This window comes from Cygnus atratus, chromosome 7 (assembly GCF_013377495.2).
Source record: "Cygnus atratus isolate AKBS03 ecotype Queensland, Australia chromosome 7, CAtr_DNAZoo_HiC_assembly, whole genome shotgun sequence".
Taxonomy (NCBI): domain Eukaryota; kingdom Metazoa; phylum Chordata; class Aves; order Anseriformes; family Anatidae; genus Cygnus; species Cygnus atratus.
In genome coordinates this window covers 29,883,027-29,900,186 of record NC_066368.1, presented here as the reverse complement: position 1 = coordinate 29,900,186, position 17,160 = coordinate 29,883,027, and the positions used below count along the sequence as shown (strand labels likewise).

The window sequence follows — 17,160 nt, the reverse complement described above, 5'->3', positions numbered from 1 at the left end:
CAGATTGCCAGGAGTATTACAATAATTGACGTACCTATCACCTGTAAGCAATTCTGCCAAATGGGATCTGAAGATATATGTTGCAGTCTGTAATGTTGTGAAATATTTATCAGTAAGATTCCATTCCTCAGAGTTCCTACTTCTCCCATTTGAATTCATCCATCAAGTGTCAGTGATAAACATCTATATTGTGTTTGTGGGACAAAGCTGCAAAGTCACTCGCCTGTGGCTCCACAGCGTATAATAGCAAAAGAGAAATTTTGATTAAAAGGAAGCATGTCTCCACGTTGCACAATGCAGCACTCCAAAAGCAGCCACAGAGAGAGCACAAGTAGGTAGTCTTGCTTGTAAACAAGCTTTCAAATGAACATAAATGCACATTTAATTGTTCTTTGGTTAAATACTGTAGAGTTTTGCCCTGCTGCTTTGTAGAATTCACTCCACATTAGCATCACTAAGGCCTAAACCTTAGCAGTAGACTGTTTAGTTACCACTGTGAAAGCCCAGCAGGGAAAGGGGCAGGGGCCTTGTCTAAAGTGTCCTAAGGCTACATGTACACAAGCATTTGTCTTGCCACAGTCTGGAGTGCGTTCTCCTTTCAGCACTCAGGGACTCACCTTTACACATCTTTGTAGAGTGAGATGAGGATATGCCCCAGAGGCAGGATTTCATACAGGTAGGGTGAAAAAAAAAATCAGCCACTTTTATTGCAAGGAGTTTTAAATACTTAATTTCCATCTCTAAGGAAGAATCTGTCTTCCTGACTTTAAATGCTTTCTTTATACCCATTTCCTTCATTTCTCTTTTTCTTTTTCTCTCTCTTTTTTTTTTTTTTTATCTGTTACAGGGATTATTACAGATCCCTGTATGCCTTCTTCACCCCTCTTATCACCTAAAATACTGTGTTTTCTCCCCTCCCCACTCCCCTCCACTTTCCCCTTCCCTACAGTGTGCTGGAGGCTGCTCCTCACATCCTCTTTTGCAGTTTTCATGACGAACGGTAAAATATTTTCAAGTTTCCATCTTGTAAAGTGTACTACAGTTACCCATATGGTAAAGCTGTACTCAGGAAGATCACATCCGTATGGGAGTGAGTCTGCCCATAGAGCATAACTGGTCTAGGGTTAAGCAGGACAAATTCAAGTCAGGCACAACACCTGTGAACAGGCTCAGAAAAGGTTGGTCTTGTGGGTGCTGCTGAGAGAGAGGGAACAAAGTCGGTGGGAGTCCTGGGACAAGTAGGTGTTAAAGCTGAAAGAGAAAGTGAGCGTTCCAGACAAAAGGGCACCAGGGATGACAGTTCACAAGTGCAAGCAGATGGAGGAGAAAGCATAAGGATGGCATAAGGGGCAGACAGGGTTGTACATCATGAGTGGTCCTGAAAGAGGACAGGCTGGTGCAGAGAAATGCAGGAGGCTAAAAGCATTTCTGGAATAGGTCAGAGTAGCTGGAGAGAACGGTGACCATAAAATACACTTTAATAAATTAGTGAAAGGATGTAGCAAACATTTCTTAGTAGATTAGTTAGCAGAGATGTTTAGGTACTCGTGAGGAGGGACTGAAGTGGGATTCCTGATAGCTACTGTAATCAAGATAGGAACCAAGTTTTAGAAGAGATGATGATATGCAGATTGGATGAAGATTTTCAATTTATTTAAGGAAACTAAGTTTCAAAACTTTGGAAAGGATGGGTCCAGGAACCCCTCTGCTCAAGCTACAAGTCAGGGACAGTAACTGAGCTGTGGGGACTAAAAGAAAAAAGAGGATTTTATTTCAAGGAGTAATGTATTTAGGGATATCTCTTTTCTGTAACTACATATTATCCAACACTTCTACAGCAGTGGCCATAATAACAGAGCTACAACATGCATAGCACATACATATCATTAAAATCTGCCTCTCTGCAGCATCTGATACCCCATCCAAGTCGTTAGTTCAGTAACAGCTGCCAACTTAAGCCATGCTGCTGACTTCATTTTTCTTCTGCTTCTTTTGGTAAGGCTGTGGAAAAAAATGAGTATTGTTGTATCACCTAAAAATTGTGGAAATTAGAATTTCTCCTGACCATTTTCTTCTGTGAAGTGCAGAGCCTCAGAAGGTCACAGAATGGGCCAATACTTTTGCAGACCAAAATAGTACTTTGGCTTTGGTAGTCACCTCATGCAGAAAAAGAATAGCATTCTCTGCAATAGCCATCATAAAGAAAAGGAGGCAGTCAGTGACTACTGTGACCCTTATGCTGTTAGGAGCTTTGTAAATCAACTGTAGAAAATTGGATTCAGGTTTGAATGAGGGGTCATCATAACTTGCAGAGCTATTTTATAAGTTCCTGTCTTTGGCTTGACCCACACGTTGGTTCTATCATGCCAACTGGGGCCAACTCAAAAAAAACAGAGATATTGGGAAGATTAATATTCAACTACTCTGACAGATTCATGGCGGGGTTGGGCAGCTATGCAGCTTGCTGGAGTGAAAGAGAGCATTTTAGAGACTATAGTTTTGTCCGTTGAGGGTCAGCGTGAAGCCTGTAGCCAAAAGAATGTGCAAAACTTTCATTATCATTGGAGAAATGTTTTCAGCTGACATTAAGGTGATGGTATGTGCCAGTGCCTAGGGTTTTCCTCTTCCTTTTTGTATTCCTATGGCTTCTGTAGAGATGATCTTGAGCCAATACACTGAGATGTTCAAGGACTCAGAGGTCTGTGTGGTATAAATCACAACTCTTAATTACAGTGAGTGTAAAAAATGCAGTGTCAACTATGTAACTGGGGGATGTTTTTTTTGAATCCTGACAGCATATCTTGGACTTTACAAATATAGATTGTATTGGTGTTATCTTTTTTTTTTTTTAGCTCTCCTCAAAATTAAACAAGTTAAGTATAATTTCAACCCATTAAGTCTGTTCATTGAGATGAACCTCCAGAAAAGATGGACTTTATTTTCCCAAAACACTCAATTGCCTTTGGTTCACTATTCTGTCATGCAATCAATAGTGAAATTTCTTGCTTCAAGAGTGAAGACTGGGTTGGTATTTTTGTTTGTTTGTTTTTGTTTTTCCTTTCAGGATGTATATACAGGATATTTTGATTCTATTTGAAGTAGATTTGCAAAAACGCTTCTAATGATTTCTTATGTGAAAATCATAATGTGATCCTTTCTAATGCTTCCTTATCAAATCAGATTAACAACAGAAAGATTAGCTCCAACAATATCAGGAAAATTGTATAGCTGCAAGACCATGCCAAGTTAATCTTTTAGGGTTCAAGTTTGTCATCTATTAAATTTGGAAAGATATTTGGTAGTGTTTAAGTGCCCTTATTACTTTCTACTTCAGGAACATTTACATTTGGTTATCTTTTTCAAATTAGATTTTATAGAAATTATAATCAGCTTTTCATAATTACTGTTAATGCTCAGCCATCCTATACTCACTGTGAAATTTAGTCAGCTCATATGTTTATTGTTAAAATCTCAAGTTTTCACAGTCTGCAATACCAATACCTAATCTTTAGATTCTGATAGACTTGAGAGATCTGGAGAATTGTAAAATGAAAATTGAAAATTAACACTGGAATATCTGTTCAGTCACTCTGCTCTATGCCCCTTCTGGATAGCTGAACAATCACACAGTTATTGAAACCCAGTAGCATAGAAATGTCAAGCTTTAATTATCTCTGTATTTCTATATCTTTTAGTCCCATGCATTTATTTTATGTTCTCAGTAAACTCTGATATAATTTGCATCATTTAACTGCCAAAAACTTCACCACATCATTACTTTGTTCCTATCTTTTATTTCATTTGACGGACAGTTTTCAAATGTTCATTGTTGTTTTGATCCAGTATAGCTGCTTACTGCAACGGACTCAGCAGCATCCTTTGTGCTTTATCAGCTATGTCTTATTGCAATGTACTGTTCCCCTTGAAGTTTATTACCTCTGAGATCTCTTCAGAACTATTAAGAAATCACTCCTTGTTCATCCACATACTGTACTCCAAAACAATAAAAACTTAGAAGAAAAGATTATATATCATATTATTCATGGAAATAAAAGTTGAATTTTTCACTTTTCACAAGATGTGTTCACTAAAAACAAATTAACAGAGAACCTCGTATCAAAGAAAATTAGTCACTTTAGGATATTATACAAGATAATATCTTTGCTGGGAATTGATACTTGTTGCATCTTTCATAAAGGATGAGATTGATTTACATATTGTTAATACAGATCTTGAAAGATGATGTTAGAATGATCTCAAGAAATTCTTGGTTTGATTCTTTCTTAGCTCTGATAATATATATTATAAATCAGAAATGTATTTTCTCCAGACTGTGCTACTCCTAGCAATGTGAGTGTTTCATCAGCTGTACCCAATGTGTTTGTGATTTTGTAGTGCATGAAGATTATTATTTTTTTTAGTGAATAAGGAATAACATAATTTTCCATGTACTCATTTGCTACTAGCCACTGCCTCATAACTTGTGTCCAGTTTATAATTCATTAACAATCGTGATCTTTGCAGCTTAGTTTCTTAACTTGCTCTTGCTTCTGCAAAATCATTTTGTTTGACATAATCTTTTCACTTTTGTTCTCACTTTTTATTTTCAAATTATTAAAAGGGAGCAGCAATTCAAGTACTGTCTGGAGTGGGAACAGACTTGTGTACTAGTAACAGCATCTTATCATTACTATTACTTATTATTATTACATTGGCTACTCCCAAGACTATTTATTTTAAATATTTTTGAATCTCAAAAAGCTTATACTCTACAATATTTTCTAGCTCTGTAGTATAGCGGGAGGTGTAGCAAAATTCCTCTGAAGATTACCACAAGTATATTGCCAGCGTTCAGGATGAATGAAAGAAAGACTTTATCTCTTTCCATGGCAGCCTTACATGATCTGCCTTAAATTCCCCTGCCCCCATGTTTGATGATATGCAAATTCCAGCCTACCTCAAAAATCCGTACTTCCAGCTTTAGCAGTCATGAATGTTATTCACTAGGACTTTCCTCTGGCATTAGAAGAATATGAAACCCAGTGTACCTCAGAAATGGAAATATGAGCTAACAGATATGAGTCCAATGGATCAAAATTTGTCACAGCTAAGAATTGTGATCTGCACCATATTCTCCTACTATTACTCCATGGCAATTGAGGCTTCCATACCTTCAGCATGGTGTCAGCAATGTTGGTTTTAATTATTAAAGTCTTATGCCTTCACCACTGTTTTCACTATCCTCGTCTTTCTCTTTGTCACTTCATTTACATTGTCTCCTTTGTTATCTTTTTATCTGACAATTTGATTTCCCCTGGGATGGTTCCTTTTGCGAGTGAAAGGAAACATGAGATCATCAAGCTGATGTTTTATTTTCCATTCATTGCATGTCTTCTATATTTTATCTTTTCTTTTTTTTAAATTATTTTTTCTGTATTTTTATGACGTCTGAAATCTTTGTACATTTTTTGCTCAGTTGCATATAAGTGATCATTTGTTTGTACCACTGTATTGTATTCTACTTTTCTAAGAAAAAATAAAGTGTTTTTGGGGAAAATAAATAATGCAAACACTGGCAAAATAATGCATTTTAATGCCATCTAGAAATTCAGTTTCAAACTAACTTTGAATATAATAAAATTAAAAACTTCAGCTGGCATTTTAAAATCAGCAAAGTAGTGTTAGGAATCAGTCATTCCAGAACCCAAAATTTAATGTTATTTCATGACAAAGTACAAGCTCGAAGTATCAGTTAGAGTCCAAAAAAAGAGGATATTTAAATTGCTTTGTACAAGAACTGAAGTGTACCTTAACCAACTCAGTGTTGTCTTTTTACATGAATGAAGAAACAAGATTTTCTCCTTAGAGGTCCCTAATGGTGATGCAGATATTCTGTAATATCTGATCACAAGCAGTTTGTTCATCCAGAATCCAACGCAATCGATAAAGTCTTGCTATTGATCACCATAGATCTATGTCCAGGTTGCAGTGGATTAAAAGTGACGTGTCTACCCCATGACTAAGGACATTTGGCCCAGGCTCCTGATACCCACAGTATTCAAGCATCCATTTGGTGCCAGCATATGTCCCCAGGTGCAAGGAAGCGATTTTTGTATTTTGTTTAATTTTTCTGTCAGTCATATAAGAAAAATGGGATTCTTAAGGATATGATCTAGACTTACTTAGCATAAACTCTAAGGAAAAAAATAAAAGGAAAAGCTGAAGAGAAATAAGTTTAAAAAATGCATGTTGCTGTACGGAGAACTCAGAAAGAAACAACCTGCTTAGAGTTCCAGTTTGGTAATGAATTTAAGTACTTGCTTAAGTTGCATTATATGACCTATCCCAGAGAACTTCTGTGGCTACTCATGTGCTTGGCATGAGCTTATGTGTTTTACTGAATTGGAGCCTTAATGTGTCAGATTCTTTTAGACTCTTCACACAATGTTTACAGAGCTAATGTTTGATATTTTATCTCAGCCTACAGTGGGTGGTATTGGAGAGTTGGCTTCTTGAGGAGGTTTGAATGTTCAGTAATAATAAAGTCAGTTAAAGATTAAAATTATAATAATAATAAACATAAAATGTGACTGCTTCCTCAAGATTTGGTTGTTTGTTTGTTTGTAAAGGGACCTGGATGTTGATCCAACTAATTGTTTTAAATGTGTACATAAATTAAATAAGATCTCACCCAGCTCAAACTTCCATTCACCTTAGATATAAGATTAAACTTAAGTTGCTTTGGAACCAGCATGTCTAAATCGTAAACTGGAATTTACGTGTATACTGAAGTGATTTTCTGGAGATGTCTACAGTTTTTGTGCAGCAAAATCTGTTTAGGACAGATAGGTAGCATATTTTAAACTTGGTCAGACTCTTTTAAAAGCTGTTGGCTTCTTCTTGAAAAAGAAAAATATTAGTACTAGTAACTTACCATACAGTAATAACAGGCAACTTATAAATCTATTTGTCCATTGAAATTAATCATTCTTATAATACCTGAAATAACCTGTTTCCTATTATCAATATTAGAAAAATATTAAAGAAACCCAAGTGCTACTATTGTGGAGAATAGGTCTTTTTGCTCAACATAACAAGTGGTATTTTTTTCAGAAGTATTCATTATCTGAGAGTTCTCTGTTAGAACACCGTTGGACAGATTTTTCAATATGCTGAGCTATCTAATGATTTGTCCATTTCTTTTCTCATATTGAAATAGGAGCTTGGGCTGTTTCCAAAATATGCCCTCAATGGGGATGCAGAAACCTTTAAAAATAGTTTTTAAGTAAAATACACACGACTGATAGTCAGGAGTAATAGTTTTCTAAGGTTTTCACGTAGCCGAAGTGGAGGAGGAGAGGCTTTGCAAGGCAACTGTTGCTGGGCACCAAGAGGGCTGCAGAAGCAACTCCTTGTGTCTCCTGTGCCACATCTCTCTGGTACTGTGGCATGATAGGAAAAGTGGGAATTTTTCAGATTTGGATTTGACTAGGCTAGAATGGTGAAGAAGGATGGTGACCAATCTGTTATGTCTGATGTTCCAGTAGCATAAATCAGACTGGTAAAGGGTAGCACTGCTTTGTTTTGGGCTCAATGGAGTGAAAAATTATTTCCTTTATGAACTAGATAATAATTTAGCATTTAAAAATTGTGTAAAAGAATGTAAAGAATCACCTTATTTTTTAGTGAGTTTTGGAACAGAATGTTGGCGAACTTAATCTTTACTTTGTAAAAGAATAATCTGTCATCTCGCGGGGTGATTTTCTGATGTCATAGTTGAATTCTGAAACCACCACCATCTTCAAGGACAATCCTGTTTGGTTGCAGTGCCTAGAATTTGCTATTTCAAACCAGAAGTATAACAAATAATAAGTATATGTTTGCTAAAAAGAGTGAAATATTAAATATACTGTTAGCCTCACTGTTTTGATCCTTCTTTTTCTCCCCACATCTTCCTTTCCCTTTCTGTCTGGAGATGGCCAATGATGTGAGGCTGGGCCTCAGAAGTATGGTGAGAATTTATAATAAACATACAGATAATTGGTTTGTTGTTGAAAATGCCTGCACAGATGAATCCTTGCTAGTTTTCTCCTCATCATTACCTCTCCCTGGAAGTCCCCTTGAACCTGATCTTTGTGTTGTTGTAAATGCCTGTAACTATAATATATGCAGAGTGTACACAGTAAAGGTTTCCCCATGTCCTTTCTCCTAAAAAGAGTTCCTTTGCAGAGACATTGGCATGCTTACAGCATTCATTCACTACTGCATTTTGCTGCTTGTGTTGGAAAATTGTTTTGTGCATTCTCTTATATCCATTTATTTTTAACCTCATGAAAACTGTGGAAACATCCATATAATGTGAACCAGTCATTCATTTTCTTTGTAGTTACCAGCTTCTAATGCTTGTGAACCAAGTTTGGTAAGGATTTTAAAGCTTGCATACTTCAGCATGATGTTAAATGTCCCCTTCTGTATTAACGAATGAGGATGCTATCGCAGCCTCTTACCTTCTGGGTTTGAGTCTGCTGCTGGTTGTGAGGACTAGCCACTATTTCTGTGTAATTGCACTTAGCTCATGGATTACACCGAATGTGGGAGTAGGTCATTGAAAGAGACTAGGGGTCTACCTGCCATTACCTAATTTGTAACAGATGTGCCATTGGTACTCTTTCCTCCATATTTATTCACACTGTGCTGTATAATGAGGTTGCAGTTGAAGAGGAAGAAAAAAAAATAAGATGTTCAGCTAGTTTAAATTGGTGTGCATCATGTGCTCCGGTGGCCTGGTGGGGAACTTACTCCCCTCCTGGCCAAAGCTTACAGGCCCAGAGTATGGGACAGTCGTAACCATCTTCAGAATTAGTTCCCTGGCTAGATGTGGTTGTAGGCTAAATGAAGCCACCCTGAGCAAGGGGGACAAGGTGAGTGTGGGAAGATGTGGGCTACTTCATGAAACTTCTTGCTGCAACAGCAGTTCTGTAGCAAGTCACTGCCACTTCATTGGTCTTTGGCTTTTTGTTAATAGTTTCTTAATTTTACTAATTATAGGTATTTTTTGGCTGTGGGAAGGTGGGAATGAAATTTGGCAATGTATCTGAAGGATTTTTCTATCACATTTACATCGACTTTGTAGTATTCCTTAATTTATATTTTTCAGGTTTACACACAGGGAAAGAATATTGCTGTCCCTTCATAATAGAATTTCTGCTCTCTGGTGAAGGAGAGCACCTCTTAGTGAATAAGGTAGCCTCTTCTACATATTTTTTATGAAGTTTTATTTCATTGAAGATGATTACACATCAATTGAAATTAATATTTTGCAAAACTCTCTGATTTATTTTATTCTTTCAATTGGATAACAGTCTACTGGACCTCAACCAATGTCAGTCTCAATACATTCTTCTAACGGCTGTTTTATGGATGATAGCTTACTTAATTGCTTATTTAAAATCCATGGTATTGTTTCCACCAGAAGCCTGATTACAGAATTGGGCCTATTTATAAAAGTGCGCTTTCAAGTAGACTCTTGAGGCGCATCTGTACTTATTTCTCGTAAGATATTGTTACGGTCAAACCAGCATCTAGCAGAGTACACTCAGAAACCACTCTGCAAATTTTATGTAACATTAAGTGCTGTTTGACTAGGTCAGTTGCCTGTGTTAAATTAATGACAGCAAACATACATCATTGCTGCATCTGTTTACACATCTGTCTGCATTTCACTGCATTGTCGACTGCAGGATCTCTAAAAATAATGACTATGGCAAAGAGATTTGTGTTAAAAAGGGGCTATTTGTATTATATAACACCATACTGTGTTGTCATTGTTTTGCAGCACATCTATTACTTATATCTTCACTGCTTTTTCTTCCTGAGCAAGCCAGTTATGTCTGGTTTTGCCACTTTGTCGCAACCTCACGGAAAAAAATAAAATTACAGTTCTACATATGCAGTAGTTGCAGCTGAAAGCGATGATAATGAATACAGCATTTTAAAATAAGTCTTTTCTTAAACAAATGGGGAGCTGCTGCCTCTTCATTTCTCTTTAACAAGCTAAATGTTTGAGTCAATGATGTCTGAACCACACCAGACAGAGGCTGGGAGCTGGGTGGAGCTGTCAGTTTCCATACTGAGCTGAGAGAATAGCCAGTGGGCACCTGAGTGGGGAAACCTTCCTGTTTTGCTTTTATTTCTCTGTTTTGTTTTTCAGTTATGCAGTTTGCCTGTCTGTTCATGGAAGTGTCCCAGAAACTTCCTTCCTGCGTAGCTGGGTACATGTGTGCCTTCCATCATTCTGTCTCTCATGACCACTGATGCTTGTATCTTCCACGTATGCATATGGGTTAAGAGGTGTTGCTACATGGATGTGAAAGGGACTGGCCTCTGACCTGGCCAAGGTCACAAGAAGGGATGTCTGTCTGAGGCTGGGGCTTGACTCAACTTTTGAACCCCAGTCCTATTTACAAAATTGCCTAATTTTCTAAAATAGTTCTTTCACAGTATGAAAATGCATTGTTAACATTTAACTCTTGGTTTGGTTTCATCCACTCACTGAAAGATTATCCTTCATATTGTCACCCAGGACAGAAACAACCAAACAAAACAGAAATGTTCTGTAATTGGTGATTAAGACTATATTGCTCTAAAAGATCTCAAGCATTATTTTCAGCATATCTCCTGAGCCTTATTAAGAACTGCATTAACAGGCTTTTTTTAATACTTGGCACAGTTATCTGCATCTGACCGGGAGGTATCAGCACATTCATGGTAGTCCCTCCATGTATGTGCCTGCCTGCCCCTGTTGGCTATGTTTTTGTTTTTTGTGTGTGTGTGTGTGTGTGCTTGATATTTAGGGTCAGGATCATCAGTCTTATACTTATCCTCTAGTCTGTTGTGGTTTAATTTGCATGTGTGGGGTGCAGATGTGGTTCATCACAGTTTTGGAATAGTTCTAGCATTAAATTTCTCCAGATATCCACTCTGTGCATTTGGCCCTACTGAAACTACTTCATCAACTTGTAGTCTCTAGAATTTGAGGTTAACTGATTCCAAATCTCCCAAGTAGTTTCACGTTCTTTTAATCTGACTGCCCACACGCTTTTCTCAGAGCCCACTGTCAGAAGTCACAGAAATCCAGTGATTACACTTTAAGTCATCCTATCAGCTTTTTTATCTCACCATAATTTCTCTCTGAACGATAAAGCCAAACTTAGTTAGCTCTGATAGGGAGTCACAGTTTCGTGCAGTCACTGTTGTGCAGAGCTAGTTGTTTTTATATAATTCAGGTAAGCATCCTTCAAATCCATGCAGACACTTGCCACAGCGTGCTCCTGCTGTCAGTCATAGACCATTGAACCTGTCGCTCAGGATCAAGTGCTTAGGATGTATCAGAAACATGCCCTTCATTTGCCCTTACGGAACTCAAACTCATTGGGGAAGAAGGACATTTAAATTGGTATTTATGAATAAGATAATTTCCTGACCAGAAGCAATGTTTGGGTAGCTGTTTTCCTTAAGCTGGAGAAGGATAAGCCTGTGTTTATAATTCATTTTCCTTACACGTGATATTTTTTTCTTCCTTTTACTGATTAACTTCTTCAACTGATCTATTTGTAGCATAACATTAATATTGAAAATAGAATTATGAAGGCAGCAAAGGAAAAATATTTGATCTCCTTTTGGCAACAGAACCATATACATTTATCCAATAACTATATATGAAAAGTGACATTGAATTGGCATGAAACATCAGAGAGGTGACATATTTATAATATTAACTAAGTTTTGCATATTAAGTAAAAAAAAAAAAAAGAGAGAGAGAAAAGAAACCTTCAGTAATGTGCCTGCCCCAGACACTGAAGTATTAGGTTTGGAGCTCAGTCATTCATCTCTGAAAGAGAATGAGCTGGAGCTGGAGCCAGAAACGAGAAGCAGCAATGCTTGCTGCAGGGAGCTGCCTCTGGCCAGGGAAGGCTCTGCACTGAAAAACCAGCACACAAAACTCCTCGTTGGCTCCAGCTTTTCCCTTCCAGCTGCCAGATCTGGTACCTCTGCCATTCCCTAGCTCCACGCCTCAATGTGCTAATTTATACTGATTTAATAATTTCAATTCCTTAATTTTGCCACAGAGATGCAACAGTTGATGAGAACAGTTGCAGCATCAGAAAGTTTGGAATCTTTTGCAATGCTACATTACCATTTCACAATTAAGATGACAAAGCTTCAGGAAAAAAAAAGCTAGCTAACTAAGGGTTTTAAGGTTATAACAAATGGCTCATTTTTAATAAGAATTATAGAACTAAAAGTAAGGGGGAATACTGAATTGACAAGGGAGCAGAATGTCATAACTTTTTAGATTTGTTTGTTTGGCTTTATTACCTCTTAACCCTTTTCGTTTATCTTGTTACTTTTCTGTAGCATATGTTTTATTATTGAATTTTCCAGGAGACCAATAAAGGAAAAAGATGAGGTTTACAGAATTTACAAATTCTGCAAGCTTCACTTGTCAAATTAAGCTATCACAACACCTTCCATTCTGGAAATCCTAGGATTCAAGGCAGTCTTCAATTATGCAAGGAGAAACTAATCTTTTCAGGTGTTTCTAATCTTTACTTTTTGAAAAATCATTCTCTCAACATTAAGACAGTTTCATACCAAGCTTGACATTTTGTTATTTAGCTGCTCTTCATCTAATAAGACAAAGAAAAATGGAAGAACCTTTAAAACGTGTTTTTATTATTCCTCAGAGACAGAGTTGTTTTCCTTAACCTTTACAAACATTTTATTTTAGTAACAGAAAGAAGAAATAATGTGAACTTCTGGGCTCTTGGAAGCCTTTATTTTTTTTTCCCTGATCTTAATAAGGCCAGAAAGTTGTCCTTAGGGCTGAATAGAGTTAGAGGTAGGCAAATGAAATCTCTACCCCTACCTACCTCCTAAAAAATAATCCCCAGCATTTACTTCTCTGCTTAATTTACGAAGTGTTCTGTAGTAGATCAAAAGTGATGTCTGTGTTTCACTTGTATAAACTTATGTTTATATTGTGAAATGTTATGCAACTGCAAACGCACCATTTCTGAGCAATTCCATTTCTGGGCTGGACTGTGTAGAGAGGAAGGGAGGGTAACTCTGTTAGGCTAACAGAGGGACACTTCCAAATGGTGTGAAAATTAATAACCCCTCTGGTCTGAAGCAGGAGATGTCTATAAAGAGCATCTCATCTGTGGCTTTTTATGTTTATACCTCAAAAAAGCTAAGCTAAATATATAACAAGGATTAATTCTTTGAATTTTATGACATATTGTGCACAGATGCTCCAAAAGAGGAGTGCACTTCATTCACTAACGTGTTTTTCCTTGGCAAACAGTTGATAACTGCGTGTTGCAAATACTGGAGCTGCACCATTCCCCCTGGCTTGGCTAGTTATCCCAGTCGCATTACTTCTGTTCCCATAGCAAAGCAGGATGGAATGCACTGAGGATATCCTTGCCATCAAAAAATACAAATACCAATAAAATGTTGATGTATATTTTCACTCGAAATGATCTGAAGAAAGCATTAGTATTTGGTAAAAGCTCATAAAAATGCAAATGAGTCATGAACATTTCTCCAAAGTCTTATTTAGGAAAATTTGTTCCTCTATTATTTGTGCAGTTCCAACCTGAATTCTCTACTTTTTCTTTTCTTGTAGTAGCAGATTGGCAAGAAAATGGGTCCCAGATAACTGGAGTGCAAACCTAGGAGTCTAAATCAAAGTGAGCAGCTTTTCTGAGAAAAGGAAGTGTAGAACAGAGGACCTGAAGAAACACCATATGATGGGCTTCTGGGAGTTAGTTTCATTAGACATAGATGTCATCAGACACTGCGATAGCCAAACTTTGCAGATAAGCAGGACTTTGCTGCAGGCTTTTGTCGGTAGACAGATAAAGAAAACACAAAAATACCTGGTGAGATGCTGCACAAAATGAACCTGCCCACGGAGGTCGAGCCCTTAGTCCCAGCTGGGGATAATGTAAGAACACTTCCTACTCTTGCCCCCAGTCCACAGTTTTACTTCAAGAAGTAGAGATGCATAAAATCTATAATGAAATCCATGTAATACTCTGGCCAGTATATCACAAATCCTTAATTTACCTAGCTATGGAGTTCATGAAGGAGCTTCTGCATTACTGCCAGCTTAGTGCATCTATAAGTCTAACTTATAGAATAAGGAGCCTGACATGCCAGGTTGGTAAAAGGACTTAACACAGCCGTACCATCTCTCTAGTCAAGTATTGTCTAGGCCCTTTCTGCCACAAAAGTTTTTATTTATTTATTTGCCATTGATTTTCCCTAATTCAAAATTATTTGATTAGAGGATTTTGCTGAAAAAGCAGCATTAAAAAAATACGGTCTGTATGTGTTCCTCTGGTGAGGCAGATAATATTGCCAACATTCTGGGGAGCCACACAGGGAGTTTAGTGATTTTTTTATGGAAATGAAACAGGAACCCTCATTCCACTGATTAAGAAGGGAAGTGAAAACTGCTGCTCAGCCTTGTAATTGTTGAACAATTGTACTCCACTTGAAATCAATGGGGATTTAGCCAAAGCTGAGGACAGAGGTATGGGTTCATCATCATGTAATGCTAATTCTTTTCTAAATCCATGCAGATATCAACAAATCCAATGGTTCCTGAGTAACGTAGAAGTGGTTTTAAACCACAAGGCGAGAATCAAATCTGTATTTGTTATTGGCTGGAATCAAGGGCTTTGGAGCTAATTTGTGTGTCAATTTAAGGGTGAAGGCAAAGTTGCAAAGCAGTGGATGACACTGGAATAATACTGTAATTTGCTGTGCCCCACCTGAAAGGTAGCAGTAAAAGATCACGAGGAGTGGCTGGCACTGACACTGCAGACTGCTCTGTTCCCAGAGCCTAACTTTTGGCACGAATAGGAGTGTCTTTAAGGCTACTGGTGTTGGGTTTAAGCAGCAAGGACTATGTAGACCTGTTGGCAATCGGGGATTACTGGAACAGAAAAGTTTCGGGTAGTCCCATTTCCTAGCCTGGGATTTTGCTGGCTGCCCACTGCAGTTTGTCAGAGCAAGGGATGCCTCCAGTTCCAGGCCTGATGGGCTTTTATGGATGCTTTGCTGCTACTCTGTCGTATGTTGCATCAAATAACTACAACTGCAGATCACAGCTGTGCTTTATGAAATATAGAGAAATGAGATAATACCTTTTTATTTGCAATGCACTGCTAGCTATTAAAATTCAGTCATAACAGCATCCCAGGTGGGTGACTTTACCCTGCCAGTTTTGTTGCTTTCCATTTTGGGCTTCCTGCATACCACACTGAAGAGATAAACAGCAGGTGTAGGTCTTTGCTGCTTCAAGTTTTAAAGACAGCTTCTTTGGCCGTGTTTCCTCCTGGAAGCTAAAATGTTTGGCAAGTGGTGCCGAAAGTCCTGTGAGGAGACCTCTCTGGGAGCGTTAGGTGACTCATTCTCTCAGGCTAGCAATGCATTTTCTAAAGACCAGCATTGCTTTCCCAAACACTGACCACAGACCTAAACTTGTACCAGATGAGGTGTCAGAATGACAGCTTCTTGTCAGTCACACAGCTGTCCAAAACACAGCTGAGTGCTCCCCTCCTCAGGGCTCCCAGAGTAGGTCTCCATCTCAGTGCCCTTCCAGGAGGTCCATTGTCCTTGCCAGGTAGGTGACACAGGCCTCCCTGCTGGGAAGGGAAGAATTCTTCACCACCACAACCCCTGGCCAGTAGATTTTGGCACAAGAAGCAAGTACCCGGGAACCAGCTAGGCTGTGCACGGTGTCACACTGATGTAATCCTTACAAAGTGCACTGCAGCTAGAGGAGTGTTGAGCTGCCCTGGGGTTACAAGGCAGCAGGCTGCTCTCTGGCTCGCTTGTTCGCCTCCCAGAGGCTTTTATCCTGGGCTTGTGCAAAGTGAGCTAAGGGCTTGTGGGGTGTGCTGGTCCCTGCTGCCAGCTCCTGTTGGCTGAACCAGAGATATCATTTTACCTTCAAGGAGGATGGCATTGAGAAAGAACATCAGTGGGTTTTGCAGGTTGAGATTGAGCTGGTGTTTTCTTCAGCGTGTGTTTCTCAGCTGGAGACGTTGGACAGACTTTGAGGTTTTGCACAGGCACAGATGAAATCGAAGCGATCTAATGAGTAACCAGCAGCTCCCATCACACACAGGGTGGATAGGGGGGCGGACGTGAAAGGTATTTGTGTCTGAACTGATTGTTCTGGTCTCTTCCTCACTAGGATAAAGAAGTGAACCTGGAGCAGGTCCATAGACGCATGAACAGTTTAATCGATGAAGACATAGCCCACAAGCAGATCTCTCCGGCGTCCATCGAAATCTCAGCCCTGGAGATTGGTGGCATGCAGCCAGCTCAGACCCTGGAGCCGGTACGCGAATACCAGAACACACAACTTTCTGTCACCACCTTTTTACCAGAACAGACAACTCATGGTGCCAGCAGGACACTCACAGCTGCCTCTGGCAGCAACCTGCCGCTGCCCCTGAGCAGCTCAGCCACCATGCCCTCCATACAGTGTAAACACAGGTCGCCAAATGGAGGACTATTTCGTCAGAGTCCCGTGAAAACCCCGATCCCAATGTCATTTCAGTCTGTGCCAGGGGGAGTCATTCCAGAAGCAATGGAGCCCTCTCATGGAACATCCATTTGATGAAAACAAACAGTAACACAACCAGCAGAGCTTTTTAATACAAAATTTAAAACAAACAAAAAAGAAACTCTTACATTTTTCTTGTATATACATGTAAATAATGAAAGAATGAAGTGGGGTAAAAGTGTATTTTGAATATTCCCAATTTTCGAAGTCAGTAAAAAACAAAAGAAAAAAAAAACAAACAAAAATGTATGAATGACTTTGTAAATTTTGTTCTATATGAATAAAAAGGCAAACTACTTGTGATCGTTCTCAAGTGCCAAAGAAGACCAGTTACTGGGACTGAGGGCCATAATTTTTTTTTTTTCCTGAGGATTTCAGCATATATTCCATTCCTGTTCTTTTTGTTTTCAGGGAAAAAAAAATATCCATTTCCTGCCAGAAAAGTTCACCGTGCTCAGACCTCTCTTTTCCCCAAAACCCTCTCGATGGCAATCCATTCGGAGAGTTTAACA

General features: G+C 38.6%; 1 protein-coding gene across 9 annotated transcripts in view; it reads left to right on the top strand.

Annotated features, from left to right (window-relative positions):
• Positions 1–16,955, top strand: part of GRID1 (glutamate ionotropic receptor delta type subunit 1) — a 534,616-nt gene extending 517,661 nt beyond the window's left edge. For 2 of the 9 annotated variants that reach the window (XM_035538094.2, XM_035538100.2), the window contains exon 17: positions 16,274–16,806. In XM_035538094.2, the coding sequence (XP_035393987.1) occupies positions 16,274–16,702 (429 nt within the window). In that variant the 3' untranslated portion in view covers positions 16,703–16,806. Of the gene's footprint in view, positions 1–4,785; positions 6,518–9,157; positions 9,223–16,273 lie in introns of those variants that run through there. The other 7 variants (XM_035538109.2, XM_050711998.1, XM_035538088.2 and 4 more) reach the window with 7 other exon arrangements.
• Positions 16,956–17,160: the final 205 nt, after the last annotated feature.